Genomic DNA, 16,360 nt, shown 5'->3' with positions numbered 1-16,360 from the left:
GTCTTCTGTGGGGGTGTGGTACTTCTCCGGTGCGAGCTGGCCCAATTCGTGCCGAAGCGTGCTCGACTACCACATATAAAATTACAGCTTTAATTATAGCTTTAATAGCAGGTGCAACATATTACGAAATTGCAGTTCCTCATGGCTATCCCCCGAGAATACTGTCTGCAGTCGCCCGGACTCCGTGTAAATCTCCCGGGAGCTATTGTGGTACCAAAATCCTAATTTATTTCCGAGCCGAATTACATATCACGTACCAGCCCATTTTAGCCTTATGAGACTTTTAAAGTATTACCACTGCAGTGCAACTTGAAAATTCTATTAGTTTATTTTATTGGCTATTTTAGCGTTTACGATGGTCTATACAGATCCTAGATGGAAGAGTTTGTTTAAAACAGAAATATATGTCTCGTCTATGGCTAAGAGTTTAAGCCAGGTTGCCAATACATATTTTTGATCTTTAAAAAAATATATTCAAAAAACACCAACCTTTTTACAACGTTGTATTCTTTTTTATCCACAGAAGGTCATAATTAAATAAAGTTTAAGATTCTATGTTTATATAACTGTTAGATATTGATTACTTAGGTAAACAATACACCCCACACCTTCTGTGTGGTCCCGCCTACGCTAGAATTAATATTGAGGTTTGAATCATTCATTTATTTTTTATCCGGGCAGTATACAGTCAATTAGGTTTTAAGTTAATGTTATCTGGTCTAGATAGTAAATAAAGACCTATTTCAATAGGTTTTCATTACCCACGACATGTCACACGACAATTCAAAGTAATTATTAGATAGGTTTTTATAAATTAAATGGAGGTTTTTTTAGAATAATAAAGATAATATACGCAATACGCGTACAGCCTAGTTAAAAAAATACTATTCATACTTACTTTACTTTTACACATTCAAATTAGTTTACACGAATTGAAATTTTTGTGAGTTTGAGTTTCAGTTTTATCCAACACTAGCTGTTCGAACCAGCTTCGCCCGTGGTACATTTATAGCATATGTCTGTAGTTATAAATCAGAAGTTGTAGCTTTCTAATGGTGAAATAAGTTTTTTAATCGGTCCAGTGGTTTTTGCGTGAAAACGTTACAAACATAAAAATAAAACGGTGTCCTCTTCATAATATTAGAACATTCTATGATAAGATACAATGATGATACAGTATACTAAAAGAGCAATCATGTCTCTATACTATACAGCTTTAATAAACGTATATACGGGGTGAGTAAGTTTATTCATTACATAAATTATTCTTACACGAGCCGCTCTTTGCAGCCAATAAATGGGCTATGTAGGCATCAATCAGGGAATTCGATGTTAACTTAATGCTATGTACATAATAAATATCTTACTGAACAGGATGGAATGAATGCCGCTTGGTGACAATATTTTCATTTGAGATTTTATCCACCTATATTTAATACACCATCTTCTATTTTGTGTTTTGTAAGACACCGTTTCGTTTCGTTCCGTTAGGAAAATGTTTGTTTGGCGGATGTTGCGTGATTTTATATCCATATAGTCGTATTTTGTGTATAGTATATAACTAACTTCATTATTTTTATATCACCTGTAATTTTTGATGACGACATTTACATGGTATAGAATAAGAATAAGTTTTTTTCAAATTCGAAAATTATGTTCGATTAACGTTCGTGCTTACATAGCATTGAGTTTTTGGTCTGCATATTTCTATTTTGTTGTTTTTTTTTTCTAAAAAGAGCACAAATAACCCCAAATAGAGAGAAATATTTACTGATTTCATGTTAGTGTTTTATATTATTATTACAAAATTAATAACAATTCAATCATATAAAAGAAAACAAGAATGTTTATTGTTTGCAACAACGTACAAGATCTATCCTTGAAATTAAAGTTACAAAGAGCATCAGCCATGTATTATGGGAAAAGGGCCCGTATTGTTAGCAATCGATTTTATATAACAAGTTCAAAAATATTTTATGTCTTTATATAATATATCAAGTCCGCCACGGGCAACTAACAATTGTTACGCAATAATTGTGTTTATTTGCTGAAAGTAGTTTTCTCTAATTAGCACTCTATGCGTAGTCTTTCGAAGGCAGTATTTGATTTCTGTCATTCAGTTCCTACTGTTCAAATATACGGCACGACCTCTGAATAAGAAAAAAAATCAAAACAATAAAAAAATTGTTTTAGATCCTGGCTTGATAAAAAAGTAAAATTGGAATTACGTTAGAAGCAAATTTTGAATTTCGAACATAATGCTGGCAAGGAGTTCTATTCTTTTGTTTTTGTTATATTTTGTGCTTGTTTGTGGAGCTGTCAGCGAAAGCGATGTCGAGGCAAGGGGAAAAAAGAAAAAAATTGCCCTTTTTGGTGAGTAAAATTGTTATTAAAAATGAATGTAGTTTGAGAAATTTTGAAAGAATAGAAAAAATTTGATCACGAGGCAGGATTTTTCTATTCTTTCAAAATTTCTCATTTATAAAGCATTTCAATGCTATAAAACTAAAAATTAAATGAATGTAGTTTGTAAATTTTTCACAACTAAAACTGAATTGCGAATAAACATTAATTAACAAACCTGAATGTAGTCAGACTGATTTAATTAAACTAAGAGCTTTTAAAATGAGATGAACTAGATTTCTATAATGCGAATCAAACGAGCAAATATTATAATATTCCTCTTTTATGTAAATTAGGAGCGAACCTTATATATTTCTATTCAAAAGAGAAGTATAAGTGTTTATATAGAAAATTCAGCTGTATAAAAGTGAAAAAAAATGCATGAAGATGACAACGAAATAAAAATTCTAAAGATTTTTTTATCGTGTAACAGGCGGGTCGCCGCGGGCGATGGAATGTGACCACTATAAGCACTCGCGATGTTAGAGGCAACGCGAATGTGTTACCGGCCTTTGAGTATGTTGCCGGGCTTTAAGATTGGATTCGAACTGCATCCTCGCTTCCCCGTTGTCGGAGGAAGCCCGGATGCTGGTCAAAATCGCGGAAGTAGGTTTAAGTAGAATGTAAAATTGTTTTTTTTTTATTGATAGTGTGTAGATTCTTGTGATTTGTTTGTTATAGGGCGATGTTAACGCTAAGCGATAAAGCCCTTCAATTAAATAAAAAAAAAAGATTTGATTCGAAAGTAACTGCTGTGGCGGTCCGTCTGTCTGTCTCTTCTTCTCGTCTAAGCTACTGGATCTTTTTTTGGATGAAGTTTAGTACAGATATACATGGATTGAGACCCGAGAAAGGATCGACGAGACTTACCACTCGTGATCCCGTTTTAGCAAACGAATTTCTTCTAGGTACTCTTTCGGTGGTATGTGCCTAAAGAGACATTTCTTTGTCTGTGTCTATTGTTTTTACTTCATTACAAAGTAAAAATTAATAAATTGATTAGTTAAAACTTATTCACAATATATTAAAATCATTTATAGTGTGTTGTATATTTGATTTTTTTTAGATTTATAATTACCACTCTTACCTGATTTTTGAACATCTTTTACGCTTAGAAAGTAACATCTAATATAGTAATGTAGTAATAATTTAATTTTTAGTTTTATAGCATTGAAATCCCTACTAATATTATAAATGCGAAAGTAACTCTGTCTGTCTGTCTGTCTGTTACGCTTTCACGCCTAAACCACTGATTCGATTTTGATAAAATTTGGTATGAAGATAGAACTGAACTTGGGAAAGGACATAGGATACTTTTTATCGCGAAAAAAGGGTAGAAAGGGTTGAAAGAGGGGATGAAAGTTTGTATGAAAGTTCGTTATTGTCAAACCGATTTTGTATGACTTGGTATGAAGATGGAGCTAAACGTGGGAAAGAACAAACCATACTTTTCAAATGCGAAGAAAATAATCCTTACCATGTCGCGCGATATAAGCGAATTCTACGCGGGCGAAGCCGCGGGCGAAAAGCTAGTGCTTTATAAATGAGAAATTTTGAAAGAATAGAAAATTTTTTTTTCTATTCTTTCAAAATTTCTCAATGTAGTAATAATTTAAATACCTTTTTTATCCTTTCAGTATACATCGCGGATCTGGTGCTCAAGAAATTCTTTATTCTGAAGCTGGTGTACGCTTTTGCCTTCTGGCTGGTGATCCACAAGGCGGGCTACTTCCTTGCCTGGTTCATCAGCTACCTGAAGGAGCAGAAAAACTATCACCACCACCCGCACCATGATTATGTGCCCCATTATGATCACAGCTACGGGCCGTATAGGCGAGAGAGTCATGGAATTAGGAGCTAATGTTTAGATTTCTTTTTATTTATTTCTTCTGATTAGTATAAATAACTACGGATAGATTTTAAAATACAAAGGAAAGGGAATAACGGGGTATCGATAGACGATATGCATTTAAATGCGCTATGACTAAATAAGGGTGGATTTTTATTCACATAATAATGAAAGTAAAGGTGCAAATTTAATATTGCCCGCAGCTGTGATTATACTTGGTGAAAATTAATGTGCGTGTTTTTTCTATGAATATAAAGTTTTTCATGTTTATAATGTTGGAAGCATTTAGCCAAAACCAAATATAATACCGTATATAAATCAATATTTGCATGTATCCTAAGTTATTCTTTGAAAAGTATATTCAATGAATTAGTGTTAACATAATTGTAATAAATTATTTATTTATTATAGACTTAAGTTTAAACTTCTGAAAATAAATTGTACAAACATGTGATTTATATTTTATTTTGTATCTATTATTTCTTGGATCTTATAACAATAGATAAACGCAAAAATATGTCAGTATGGATGGATGGTCTTTTGTGGCTTTATCAAAACGAGCCGATTGGATGTGAGACAGAAATGACAGAGATTGTTAAGAAATTTTGAAAGAAAAGATAAAATTTGATCACGAGGCGGGTTCTGAATCCGCGTTTTTTGCCAAACCGTAGCAATTTTTTTTATTCTTTCAAAATTTCTCATTTATAAAGCATTTCAATGCCATAAAACTATAAATTAAACAGAGATTGTTGTCAAATTGTATTGTGGGCTGAAAACTTATCAACTTTTTAATTTAAAGGAATTTAGTAGATGAAGTGGTAACTTAACAAGTAATTATGTTAACTAGTAAAAACAATAACGTATAAGTGCAGTTGGCAAGGGCGAAGCAGGCTCTGTGCCAAAGATTAGACCATTTGCTTAATAAGCAATTAGACGAGTTTCACTAGTTTGCCAACTGATAAGAACTTTAAGAGTTACACGGCTGCAAGTCTGCAAGAGGGCAAATTATTTATAATTAGCTGGAATCCGCGGCTTCTAGGTACCCCGGTAAGGTTTGGTACTATTTTGGACTTTAATTTATCTCAGTACCAACCTTCATCTAGATCGATCAGTAGTTACGTGAAAGGGTAATAATCTTGTGTAAGATTATCTTTCTGTCTGTGAATCTCACCAAAATAGAGGTAAGCGTTCAGAGTTTATTCCATACGTATAAATAGTTAAAAATTTTATCGCACCTACAACTTAATACTAATAGAATTCCTAATAAAATATTCCAGAATTTGATTATCTTTTTCACACCATTCCTACAGATATTCGCGTCTGACAGAAGAAATTAAGTTTCTTTTTATGGGTCATAAAAACAACGATACCTGGCCTGTGACGCAGGTGTCCTAATGCACTCTCTAATTTACTATTGCGGACGCCTCATAAACGTGGCGTGGTGAATTATGAAATAATCAAATATATCTCACAATATTTATGTAATATCATATATACATTAGAATAGTTATAAATGTTCTTATTTTTCTAAATCCTAAGGTTTACAACAAGTTAATAATTAATATGCTTACATATTTTAGAAGAAATTTCCAGATAACGAGGAATTAATTGTGTTACCTGCATATTTATTACTGCAATGTTCATTTTTGTGTATAATACAACACAAAATGCATGCAAGCGGTACAGAAAATGCTACTGAATTTACGTATTTAGTCTATCTAGAGAGGCTAGGCCTCGTGATCTAGGCTAGAACCATTTTCCCCAGTTCGTTTATTCCAAAAAACAATCAACTTTGTTTGCAGAGGCCTCTGCCAATGTTCATGGGCCTGGTACTTACCATCAGACGAACAACCATAAAAACAACAATTTTACCTAAGAATTATTTCTTTGGCTCTTTGCCATCCTTGTCCTTTTCCTTACCTGTCGTATGGTAAGTTTTTTAATTTCCTTATTTAATATTTAATTCCCAGTTGCAATTTGGTGCAAAATATTATAACTTACAACTCTCCCCGCCATAAACCGGTCCGAACCAGCTATTACTTGCAGGGGCCGGATGAAACTAGTTTATTCCCTTCAGAGGCAGCTCGTGATACCGACTTAAATAAGCTCTTTGTGCTATAAAGTTTTATAATGTAAGCTCTGGCTATAAGAATGTTCCGCTGTCGAATTTATTTTATTAAAACTTTAAAGTTTTAATTAAGTTTGTTTGAATGAAATCTGTTCCACGTTAATAAACTGTTAAATTGGCATCTAAATCTTTTAGCGAGTTGTATTGAGAATATTTTGTGCAGCATTTGATTTAATTTTCATTGATTTATGAAATTTGTATTGAGTATTACGTACTACTTATAACTGTGATAATCTACTGCTACTAATTTCTGATAATTTGCAAATTTAATTCAAACTAAGTAGAATAACTAAGATATCAAAGATGAATTAATAGAATGTAAATCAGCAGCAGAGGCTACTTATGTGTATATTTTAACTTAAAAATACAAAATTGTAAGTATAGATAACATAAAACAAAGAAGAATATAGAAAATGTATTAAATATGAATATTTTTTCATACTTCTCAGATAAGAAAATATTATATAATAATAACGAGAAAAGGACGAAACATAAAATAAAGATAGCTCCGTCTAAAGTCTATATTCTAGAACAATCGCATTGGTTTACAATAAAACAGCGCTGCAAGCGCTTTAGACTACACTGTACGGTTGTCAAGCGAGACCAATTCAGTGATAACATATATATCATAAATCCCCAAACCAAGCGGCGCGATTATAAAGCGTTTACGCGTGTCATAAAACAGCTTTGATGTTCAAAGATTGTGCTATGGCCAGATGTGGGACTTTGGATAATTATAAGGAGAGAAAAACTATAAATAGGAATTGCATATAACAAAAGATACAAAGCTTTTTGCTTAGAGGAAATCATAAACGTTATTAGATGCTATTTCGTAAATAAAAATTGATCAACACAAATAAAGGTGAAGATTTTGTTAATTTATTTGAACACGCTGATCCTAATCACTATCTAATCAAATTTCACTTGAACCGATTTAAAAAATTCTTCCACCGTTGAATTTCTATGAAACCCTGAGTCATATAGGATCTAATTATGTACCACGACAAAACCGGTGCAAACTACCCACATGTACATGTATTAGTAGTTGGTCATACATGTATATATGGGTAGAAGTAAAATAATGTTTCGTAAAGGCACAGTAGAGGCAATTTAGCTACACCTACTGGCGTCAATAATCAGGTTACTAGAATATTTGTCACATAAAATACACGATCTGGATGTTATATATCTAATCAATTTTATCGGATATTTTGAATTTTCCTTAATACAATGTAAAAAGTTTCCATTTCACTTATCATCACTAATAAAATTATTTAGTAAAGCATATTAATGCAATGCCAGCCACAGAAAACTTTAACATTTTTCTCATAGAATTTCCTCTGTTTCGTTAACCACGTTTTGCGTAATACTCAAAAGCAATGGTTCAGTATAAAACTTTGTCAGTTCAACGTTACATGCAAAGTTTAGTTCGATAATACCGATTTAATGCTCACGGAAATTCAACATAATACGAAATCGAGATACGACAAGCCGTGACTAGAATATAAAATGCCATTCATATCAACAATTCCTACCGAAAGTCACATCTGAGTTGCATAATCTCACCTACACAGATACAGTGACTTAATTTAATGATGATTGCTTCCAGCTTTTGTAGCGAGCGTTGTAATTGCGCTGCTCGCTCAATATTATGTTATTACAAACCGATGCTGGCCGATTATGGCTAAGATTGGATTAAGATTAATATGCAAATTCAAAACTGCGATAAAACGATCTGTAAGATAAACACAGAAACAGCGAACATATATGCTCAATATATTGCGAATACTTGTCTCACATTCTTCCATGCAATGCTTATTTATAATGAAAATACTAGTTTTTATTTGTTATATTTTATTTTGATGTATAGCAGTTTGAATTGAACGTTATCACTTATTACTTTAATTAAAAAAATACTGTTCAATCGGACTTTTATGAAGTTTTTCTTTATTTTTCATTTAAAAAGAATAGGTCTTGAAGAGAGGATTAACCCATAGCTCTACGTGTAAAAATGGTTAATTTGAAAAGAAATGTGAGTAGCGTTATATAAAGGGTAAAAGATACATGACAAGAAATTACCTGATCAAATATTCTATACTCAAGGGATAATAATATTAGGGGAGCTCCACGTTCAAGTTATGAAGGAACATGTCACATACAGACGTACGTCGGATGCTGTACGGTTCTGTAGGTTTTAAATGAACACAATGGGTAAAAACATTCTGTTTACCGAGAAAAGATTATTTATTAAGCAAAAGGTTCTTTTTAGATACTGCTGAGGGCTTATAAGAGGTGGGATTTAATAAGATTAAGGAATTACTTTCAGCCAATTTAGTTCTATTAATGAAATAACATTTTCTAACAGAGTATAAAAAAATACATTTCGATATTTAATTATTTATTAATTAAATAGATTTGTTTTAGATTCACATTGCACATCTGTTTTAGATACACCACGAATTGTTTTGTTTGTGTCACAGATAACATAATACTATTTTTGTATGATTGCGCTGGTCTCAGGAAACATTGGATCGACTTCAAAAATGTTTCATGGAAGGTTATGTTTGTCAGCCCTGAGAGCTTAAGACCAAATATTACTTACCTCAGGGAAAGGCGCGAAGCGGTAGTATATGACAGTTATTAATTAATATGTACACATTACAATACAGGCTAACTTAATGATTTAATAAGGATTATTCTAGTTATTGGATAAGGATGAGAATACTCTGAAAATTATAGAATTTCAATAGACATGGATATAGATTAAAATCCGAACTTATGTTTCATACATAAATATTTAACATTATATAGAAAAACCTACTTTTTATTTCAGTTAAACGACTTTTACAGCTTTGAAGACACAGAATTTTATGCAACTCTAAAAATCGTTGACAGACCAACATTTCAACAGACTTAATGTAATTTGATTTACGACTACAAAACTGTCCTTTGTAAACTTGTTTCGCATTGTTCCCTGTCTGAATTTTAAAAAGTATTTTGAAGTCATTTTTGTAATCTAGCTAACGATGTCGTTCGTTTATATTCGTTTTATAATTTAACTTGCGAAAATGTGAGACCTTTTTTATAACTATTCTTTTTGTGAAGGATAAATGATAAATATGTGACGCTTAAATATTGCGGCTTCAGTTATTCTGAATGTTCGATAGCATTGAATGCGGGTATTTGGTTAAATTAAAGAGAAAATAAAATCTTATTTTATTTTCTCTTTTTAATTAAATCTTATTTTGGCTCGAGCTTAATAAAATTTCACTCGATTCATATGGTAATACAATTCTTAAACAGTACAGTAGTACTTTTAAGCCAATGTACTTTAGGTCATATTTACATCAAGACCTAGATTGGCTGGAAATCATCTTATCCCGTCGAAGTAAATTACAGCTGGAAGCGGGCAGCTGCGTCCGTAGATGGGAAATTGTAAGAGATTGGATAAAAACTCAGCTCCTGTATTATGAGCAATGCGACCTGGGATTTTCGAGTCATTATTTATTATTTAAAGCCTGAGATTGGTTAGTTCCGATGTCGCATTTGTGATTTGATACCAATTGTCAGCTCTATTTGAGTCATCCTAGACATTTTATACAGGTTTGTTTGTTTTGAATTACCTAAAGATATGCTAGTAATTTTATAAACGCGAAAGTTTGTAAGTGTGGATAGATGTATGTTACTTTTGCGCAAAAAAGCTTATCGTATCTGTACAAAATTTGGTACAGAGGTATAGTCTGGATTAGAACATAGGGTACTTTTTACCCGGGTACCGCGCGAATGACGCCGCGGGTTACAGATGTAAGCTAGTACTACTTTATATTTATTTACAGTGAACAATTTTAAATAAAATGTATTATACACTACTATTTTTACATATTATATTTGCACTATTATACACTACCTGCGCCACGAGGTTTTGCTTGCCAACGAATTCGCAAAAAGTAAGTTTATAATAACAGTGAAGTTCCGTGTCCCCTCTTGGGGTATGGTTCAAATGCATTATACATCCGATTTTCTTTACGCACAAGTAGGTGATCAGTTTTTTGTGTCCTGTCATCTAGACATTTCTATTAGTTCCCATCGGGAATCGAACCAAGGACCCCTCGGTTCTACGAAACAAACACGCTAGAGCGCGATCACACGTTAGCCACTGTACCAAAAAGGCGGTCAGTATTTCTATAGCTTGTCTGTTATTCATTAAAATTTATTTAACAGCAATTTCTTCACTAACATATATTTACAAGTTAGTACATGAATCTATTTAAAAATCCTACTAATATTATAAATGCGAAAGTTTGTAAGGATGTGTTTGTTACTCTTTCACGCAAAAACTACTGAACCGATTGCAATGAAATTTAGTACGTAGACAGCTGGACAACTCGAATAACATATAGGCAACTTTTCATCCCGATATTCCTACGGGATACGGACTTATGCGGGTGAAACCGCGGGGCGCAGCTAGTCAGTCATAGAGGTGTAGGAACCCGAAAGCGCCTTATTACGCTTCAACTATTGCAATAAGTTATTTTTATAAAGTGCTTCGTATAAATGACCTACCGAAGAGATAAGATCAAGCACTTTTATAACTAGTTTAGTTTAGTTATAAATATTTTATTCAGTAACTAATAGAACTTTGTTGTAAAATATGTTACATCCGCAGAGAAAACCAGATTACCTGGCTATACCAGCGTTTCCCTGCGATTTCCGGGCTTGTAACGAACTAAACAGTTTTTATCGCATTGCTTTTGCTTTCATCAGTGTGGATTTATTTCTTAGAACGATTTTATTTTGCGTAGGAAATATTATTTATTCTAATGCTCGTAAGAATTAATCCAAAGACAAACGGTTTTCAAAGAAGTATGTTACAAAATAATTTAAATAATAAGTACATATTGTCATAGCGTGATAATTTTGTAGGCATTTAAATAAAACTAATATACCCGGCCACGCGTTGCTGTGGCTGAGTAATAATTTAAAATATTAAGATTATAAATTATTAGGATAATCTCATATCTTAAGTTGGATCAAATTACACATAAAATGCCAAATTTCATCGAAATCGGTTGAGTTGGTGAAGAGTTCATTGGGAACATACATCATGCCACTGGACTTTTATATATTTAGAGGATTTTATATATAAAGGTATAAATAACAACTTTTCTAAAAAAAACTATTTTACTACAACAAAATCGGTCAATCGATCAGGATTAATTAGTAGGTACATAATTAATATGTAGTAAATTCATAGATTAACAGTATGTACACATCGCAAAATTGTGTTAAGGTGATAAATAATGTTTTAATTCTGTTAGTCTATCGAAATACACTATTTAAAATGTAAATTACCATAAACATCTGTATTTTGTTAAACACTTTCTTCCAAATGGTGAAATTTTTTAAACCGTTAAATTTAAATACCGTGTATGGAACGTGTGCGTGGACAAAAGCGCTCCAATCGCTTCCAAAGAAATTCATTTGTCACAGTGAAAAGACATTTGTTTAAGCGCTGAAAACAATGAAACTTTCCTCGTATGAGTATAACAAATTCATGGGTACGTGTGGCATAGGCCTTACTTATACCACGGTGCTTGACCTGTCGAGATCTCTGATCCTGGCAAATAAATGGCATAAAATCGCGCTCCATTTTTAAAACAAATTTCAACATTATTGAACTGTCAAATAGAATACAAACAGTAGGCAGTCGTGCGAACGTTCGAGAAAAGTTAACATTGCATTCTTTTTAAAAGCGAAACAGATAATAAATTCTAGTGGCAGATTGTATTGTTCTGTTTTTAAATTGAAAAATTAAGGCGCGAAATGATAAAGGCGGGATTGATTCTGCTTGTTTTTGTGGCGAGCTGTTATTGTTTGGAAGACGCTGATGTGCTCTTTGAAGATGGGAGGGCTAAGAAGAAGAAAAGTCCTGCGAAATTGATAGGTGCGTATATTTATAAAAATCTTATAAAATATCGATCTCAAAAAAAAAAGAAACAGTACGTACGAAATACAGAATACAAAAGTAGAGAGTTGTGTAGCTTGGCTGTCGCATATCTGCTATAAATATATTATTAAAAAAGATTGATGCTTTTATAAGTAAACCAACTTTTGCCTATGGCTTTGCACTCTTAAATTCGGAGTAGTTTCACTTTATCTATTAAAAAAACCCATCAAATCCGTTTATTATTTTTAAAGATTTAAACATACATACATACAGACCGACTCGGGGAGTGACTGCTTTATAACATGTAGTGATTACTAAAGAAAAGATAAAATGTACCTAACAGGAAATTATAACGGTACATGCATTTGAATATATACGAATATGTGTTATATTATATTCTATTTGGAAACTATTTCTTATTTTACGCCATACCGCACTGGGATAGAGTAAAATTTTAATTAAAAATATATTTATTTAAAGTAGGAATAGTAGATAGTACGTTGGTTTCGATAACTCATTTGATTAAGACTGAATCGTGTGGCTTTCTAGTTTGTAATATGATATAGTATTTCCGTTTGATTCTCGGAAATATCAGCTTGTTATTAATTAAATGTAATTACATTAAGCGAAATAACAAGAAACGTAGTTAGATGTTTAAGATTTATTACCGTCAGTGTATTTGTTGGTGCTCTGAAAGGGAAATATTATGAAACATTACGAAATGGATTTTTAATTAATATCGTTTCGCGAACGCTTTTTATAGCTGAGCCATTGCGATAATTTGTTACTGTAATTATTTTATTTATTTCTGATTCCCGCCCTAACATTTTATATTTTTATTACACGAAGTTTCAGCATGTGCTGTCCTGTGTTTCTTGAATAAGTTATGTCGAACAATTGATAGACAGACAAACAGACATTATCTGTTTTTCCTATTAAATGTTAAACTTGCTTATGCTCTGTATTTAAAACTAATTAATTTTTGTACTTAAAAGAACTTCATAAATCAAAAAGATAATATTTTAAGAAATTCACAAAATATACTATTTTGATCGGGAATAAAGAACTTTCTTGAAGTAAATGTTAAGATACACTCTACTACTCTTGTGTATGTTGAAAAGTCCAAGATTCTTGTGTAGTCTTAAAATTCCTAAAAATTGTATCCTTCTAAGCAGAAAAACAAAATAAGGTTACAAATTGAACCGAAGAAAAATCTAAGAAAATGTCCGCAAGCTCCTCGGGTCAGCTAGTACTTTAAAAAAATATGTACACTGGTATCAATCAGATAGAAAATTTATGGCAATACTCTTGTAAGCTGTCACATTCGCCCACATAATATTATGAATTTGTCAAGAGCTTTCGGGTTCCCTAAAATAGGATTTCGCGGAAGTAATTTATCATTTTGAAAGGATACCTACGTAAAGGGACAGAAAAATCATTATACTATAAACCCCGGTGTTACTGGGGATGATCTGGAAAATGTTTTATTTGAATAGTTTTAGTACACTTAATTTTAAGATTCTCAATTTAGAGTGAATAGTTTATTTAAATACGGTAGGCTTATATCTTTTTCATTTATCTATCAACATTAAATGTGTATGAGAATATAACTTTCAATACCATCGCATATGTACCTAGTGTAATATAAAGAACTAACCTTTTCCCTCAAGCGATTAACCGGTAATAAAAAATTATACGTTAGTAGCAATACTATGTAAATAAATTGATTTTCCAATATACCTACGCATGTGGATAAAATCACTACGGCTTGGAACAGTAAAGAAACCGTGATGAAACCGGCATGTCGAGGAATCCAAAATTGAACGACATGCTGCCAACCTGCACTTGGTCAGCGTGGTGAATTATTGCCGGAATCCTCATTGGGAGCCTGTGTCCCTACAGTGGGATTATATATATAGGCTAATGTTGATACCATACATAGCAATGTAACTCTAGCAGCAACTCCTGAAATAAAAAGTCCATTTCTCTTACAGGTATGATTCTTCTCTTCATGCTATCCAAGGTCGCAATTTTCAAGGCAGTATCGGTTTTCCTAATGATGACGTTGTTCCAAAAACTATTCGCGATTGCTGGTATCTTTCTCCAACACTACATGAAGAGGGACAGACCAGCGCCGGTGTATGGGAGCCCGCAGTATGACACAGTTGGATACAGCTATGGTCCACCCGATGAGCCGTTGAAAGACTACCCTGGAAACGATTTGGGGAGCTCCTTTGATTGGTTGTTGAGTAAGAATAAATAATTTATTGGATTGGTTGTTTTATTTTTGATGCACATGGTAGTATTGCGGTTGAGAGAGGTTTTTTATATAGAACTAAAATAATGTTAACTAATTCAGTTCGTATAAGCAACTTTTATTTACACACACATACACATATTTTTTTTTATTAATTGCTTACCGTAATAATACAAGTTGTTCAAGATAAGATTTGTCACGTGTCCCAGAAGAATTGTAATCCGTTTCTCAAAATATATGTCAGTGAAAATCCATCAAAATAGCCCCATCATTCTGTTCAGCTGATCTAAAAACATACGATTAGTTAACAGCGTTGTTATTGCGATAAAAAAATACCAGGAATTAACTGAAATATATCGTACTTCCACATTAAATAGAAAGTTATTTTGTTTATGTGCCAATATTGACGTTGATTCTTGTATTTACACAAATATTTCCACTAACCAGATCTAACGTTTATGTAATCTTAAGTTAATGTAAATTGGTTAAGTTCAACCTAAGCTCCTGACTCAGTACAAACAGCTTTACTTTTAGCTACCCTGGACATTCCCTTGCTACATTTTCCTTTGTATTCAATGAGCTAATAACATTAATTCGGAAGCAATTCTCTGTCTAATCTATTTTCTCGCTGCAACCGCTGAACGGTTTCGCATTAATTTTGATGTTTAGATAGAAGGAACTAGCGTGTGTTTTTCTAAATACGTCCAAAAATATAAACCACACTAATGGAGTTGCGAGGGGCGAGTTTTTTTTTGTTTTCATTCATGAGTCCTTTATAATATTTTTTCCATTATGTTGTAAAATCATTAACGAACGACAAATTATTTTTCGGTGATATGGTGTTCATATTATGAAAGTGAAGTCCCGTGTCCCCTACTGGGGTATGGGGCAGATGATATACATCTGTTCCACTGATCGATTTTCTTTATGGACAAGTAGGTGATCAGCCTGTGTGTCCTGCCAGATCGAGACATTTTTTTTTATAGTCCCCACCGGGAATCGAACACAGGACCCCTCGGTTCTACGCTCACGCGTTTACTACTGTACCAAGGCGGCGTCACATATTATGAAAACCTTAACCAATTAGATTGATAGGAATGGTGAGTTGATTTTATAAACAAAAAGATACGACTAAAATGTAATTCTTTTTAAAGCTATCAGGCGAGCTAGTATAGTAATATAGTATAGAACATTTGGGAGTTGGGGCACCTCGGATGTATCGGTCCCTTTGAAGCTATGCCCTTGATGGCTTCCCCGTTGAATTCCTCTGGGAACACCGGAAATGGTGAATCGACAAGTCAATTCCGTAATTAATACAGTTCTAGTGATGCATAAGACAAAACATATTATACACTTATGTATATATAAACATATATATTTACTCATCTTTTGTGCAGTCGCGTAAATGATGAGTGACATTGTACTTACTGGGTGTCGATAATAATAGCAATAATCACATCTCTATTACAACTATTTCATTCACTATCAAATCGATTAAGCTATAGCGTTAACGATTAGGGATGTTTAGGGTACTAAAATTTATCGATAAAAAAGCTGTTTAATACATTATATAAACTCCATCTGCCCATGGGAATGAGATGAAACCGACCTCGGTTTTACCACAAATACTTTATCTAAAGGTTAGCTTTTAAAAAAATGACAATTAACATCTTATGTTTAACGTTATTTCATATAGTAATAATAGTCTAAGATCCGGCCGCGTGATTTATACGTTCATATGTTTGATTAATAATATATAATTTTTATCAATATTTA

At 32.7% G+C, this 16,360-nt stretch overlaps 2 protein-coding genes across 2 annotated transcripts; both read left to right on the top strand.

Annotated features, from left to right (window-relative positions):
- Positions 1-2,258: 2,258 nt before the first annotated feature.
- On the top strand, positions 2,259-4,264 carry LOC119838777. Its single transcript, XM_038364879.1, has 2 exons — positions 2,259-2,373; positions 4,041-4,264. The coding sequence occupies exons 1-2, from the start codon at positions 2,259-2,261 to the stop codon at positions 4,262-4,264; spliced, it is 339 nt and encodes a 112-aa protein (XP_038220807.1).
- Positions 4,265-12,085: 7,821 nt separating this feature from the next.
- On the top strand, positions 12,086-14,590 carry LOC119838776. The gene is made up of 2 exons (XM_038364878.1): positions 12,086-12,324; positions 14,322-14,590. Exons 1-2 carry the CDS (start codon positions 12,204-12,206, stop codon positions 14,588-14,590), a joined length of 390 nt encoding a protein of 129 aa, XP_038220806.1. The 5' UTR covers positions 12,086-12,203.
- The last annotated feature ends 1,770 nt before the right edge of the window (positions 14,591-16,360 follow it).

The sequence above is a fragment of the Zerene cesonia genome, unplaced genomic scaffold (assembly GCF_012273895.1).
Source record: "Zerene cesonia ecotype Mississippi unplaced genomic scaffold, Zerene_cesonia_1.1 Zces_u005, whole genome shotgun sequence".
Classification (NCBI taxonomy): domain Eukaryota; kingdom Metazoa; phylum Arthropoda; class Insecta; order Lepidoptera; family Pieridae; genus Zerene; species Zerene cesonia.
The sequence above is the reverse complement of the archived record's forward strand: the minus strand, read 5'-3'. Positions and strand labels throughout refer to the sequence as shown.

Excerpts from the sequence above, each read along its gene's own strand:
- LOC119838776 (XM_038364878.1), top strand. The coding sequence starts at position 12,204 with ATGATAAAGGCGGGATTGATTCTGCTTGTTTTTGTGGCGAGCTGTTAT. Across the intron at positions 12,325-14,321 it reads AAGTCCTGCGAAATTGATAG|GTATGATTCTTCTCTTCATG; the intron begins GTGCGTATATTT and ends TTTCTCTTACAG.
- LOC119838777 (XM_038364879.1), top strand. The coding sequence starts at position 2,259 with ATGCTGGCAAGGAGTTCTATTCTTTTGTTTTTGTTATATTTTGTGCTT. Across the intron at positions 2,374-4,040 it reads GAAAAAAATTGCCCTTTTTG|TATACATCGCGGATCTGGTG; the intron begins GTGAGTAAAATT and ends TTATCCTTTCAG.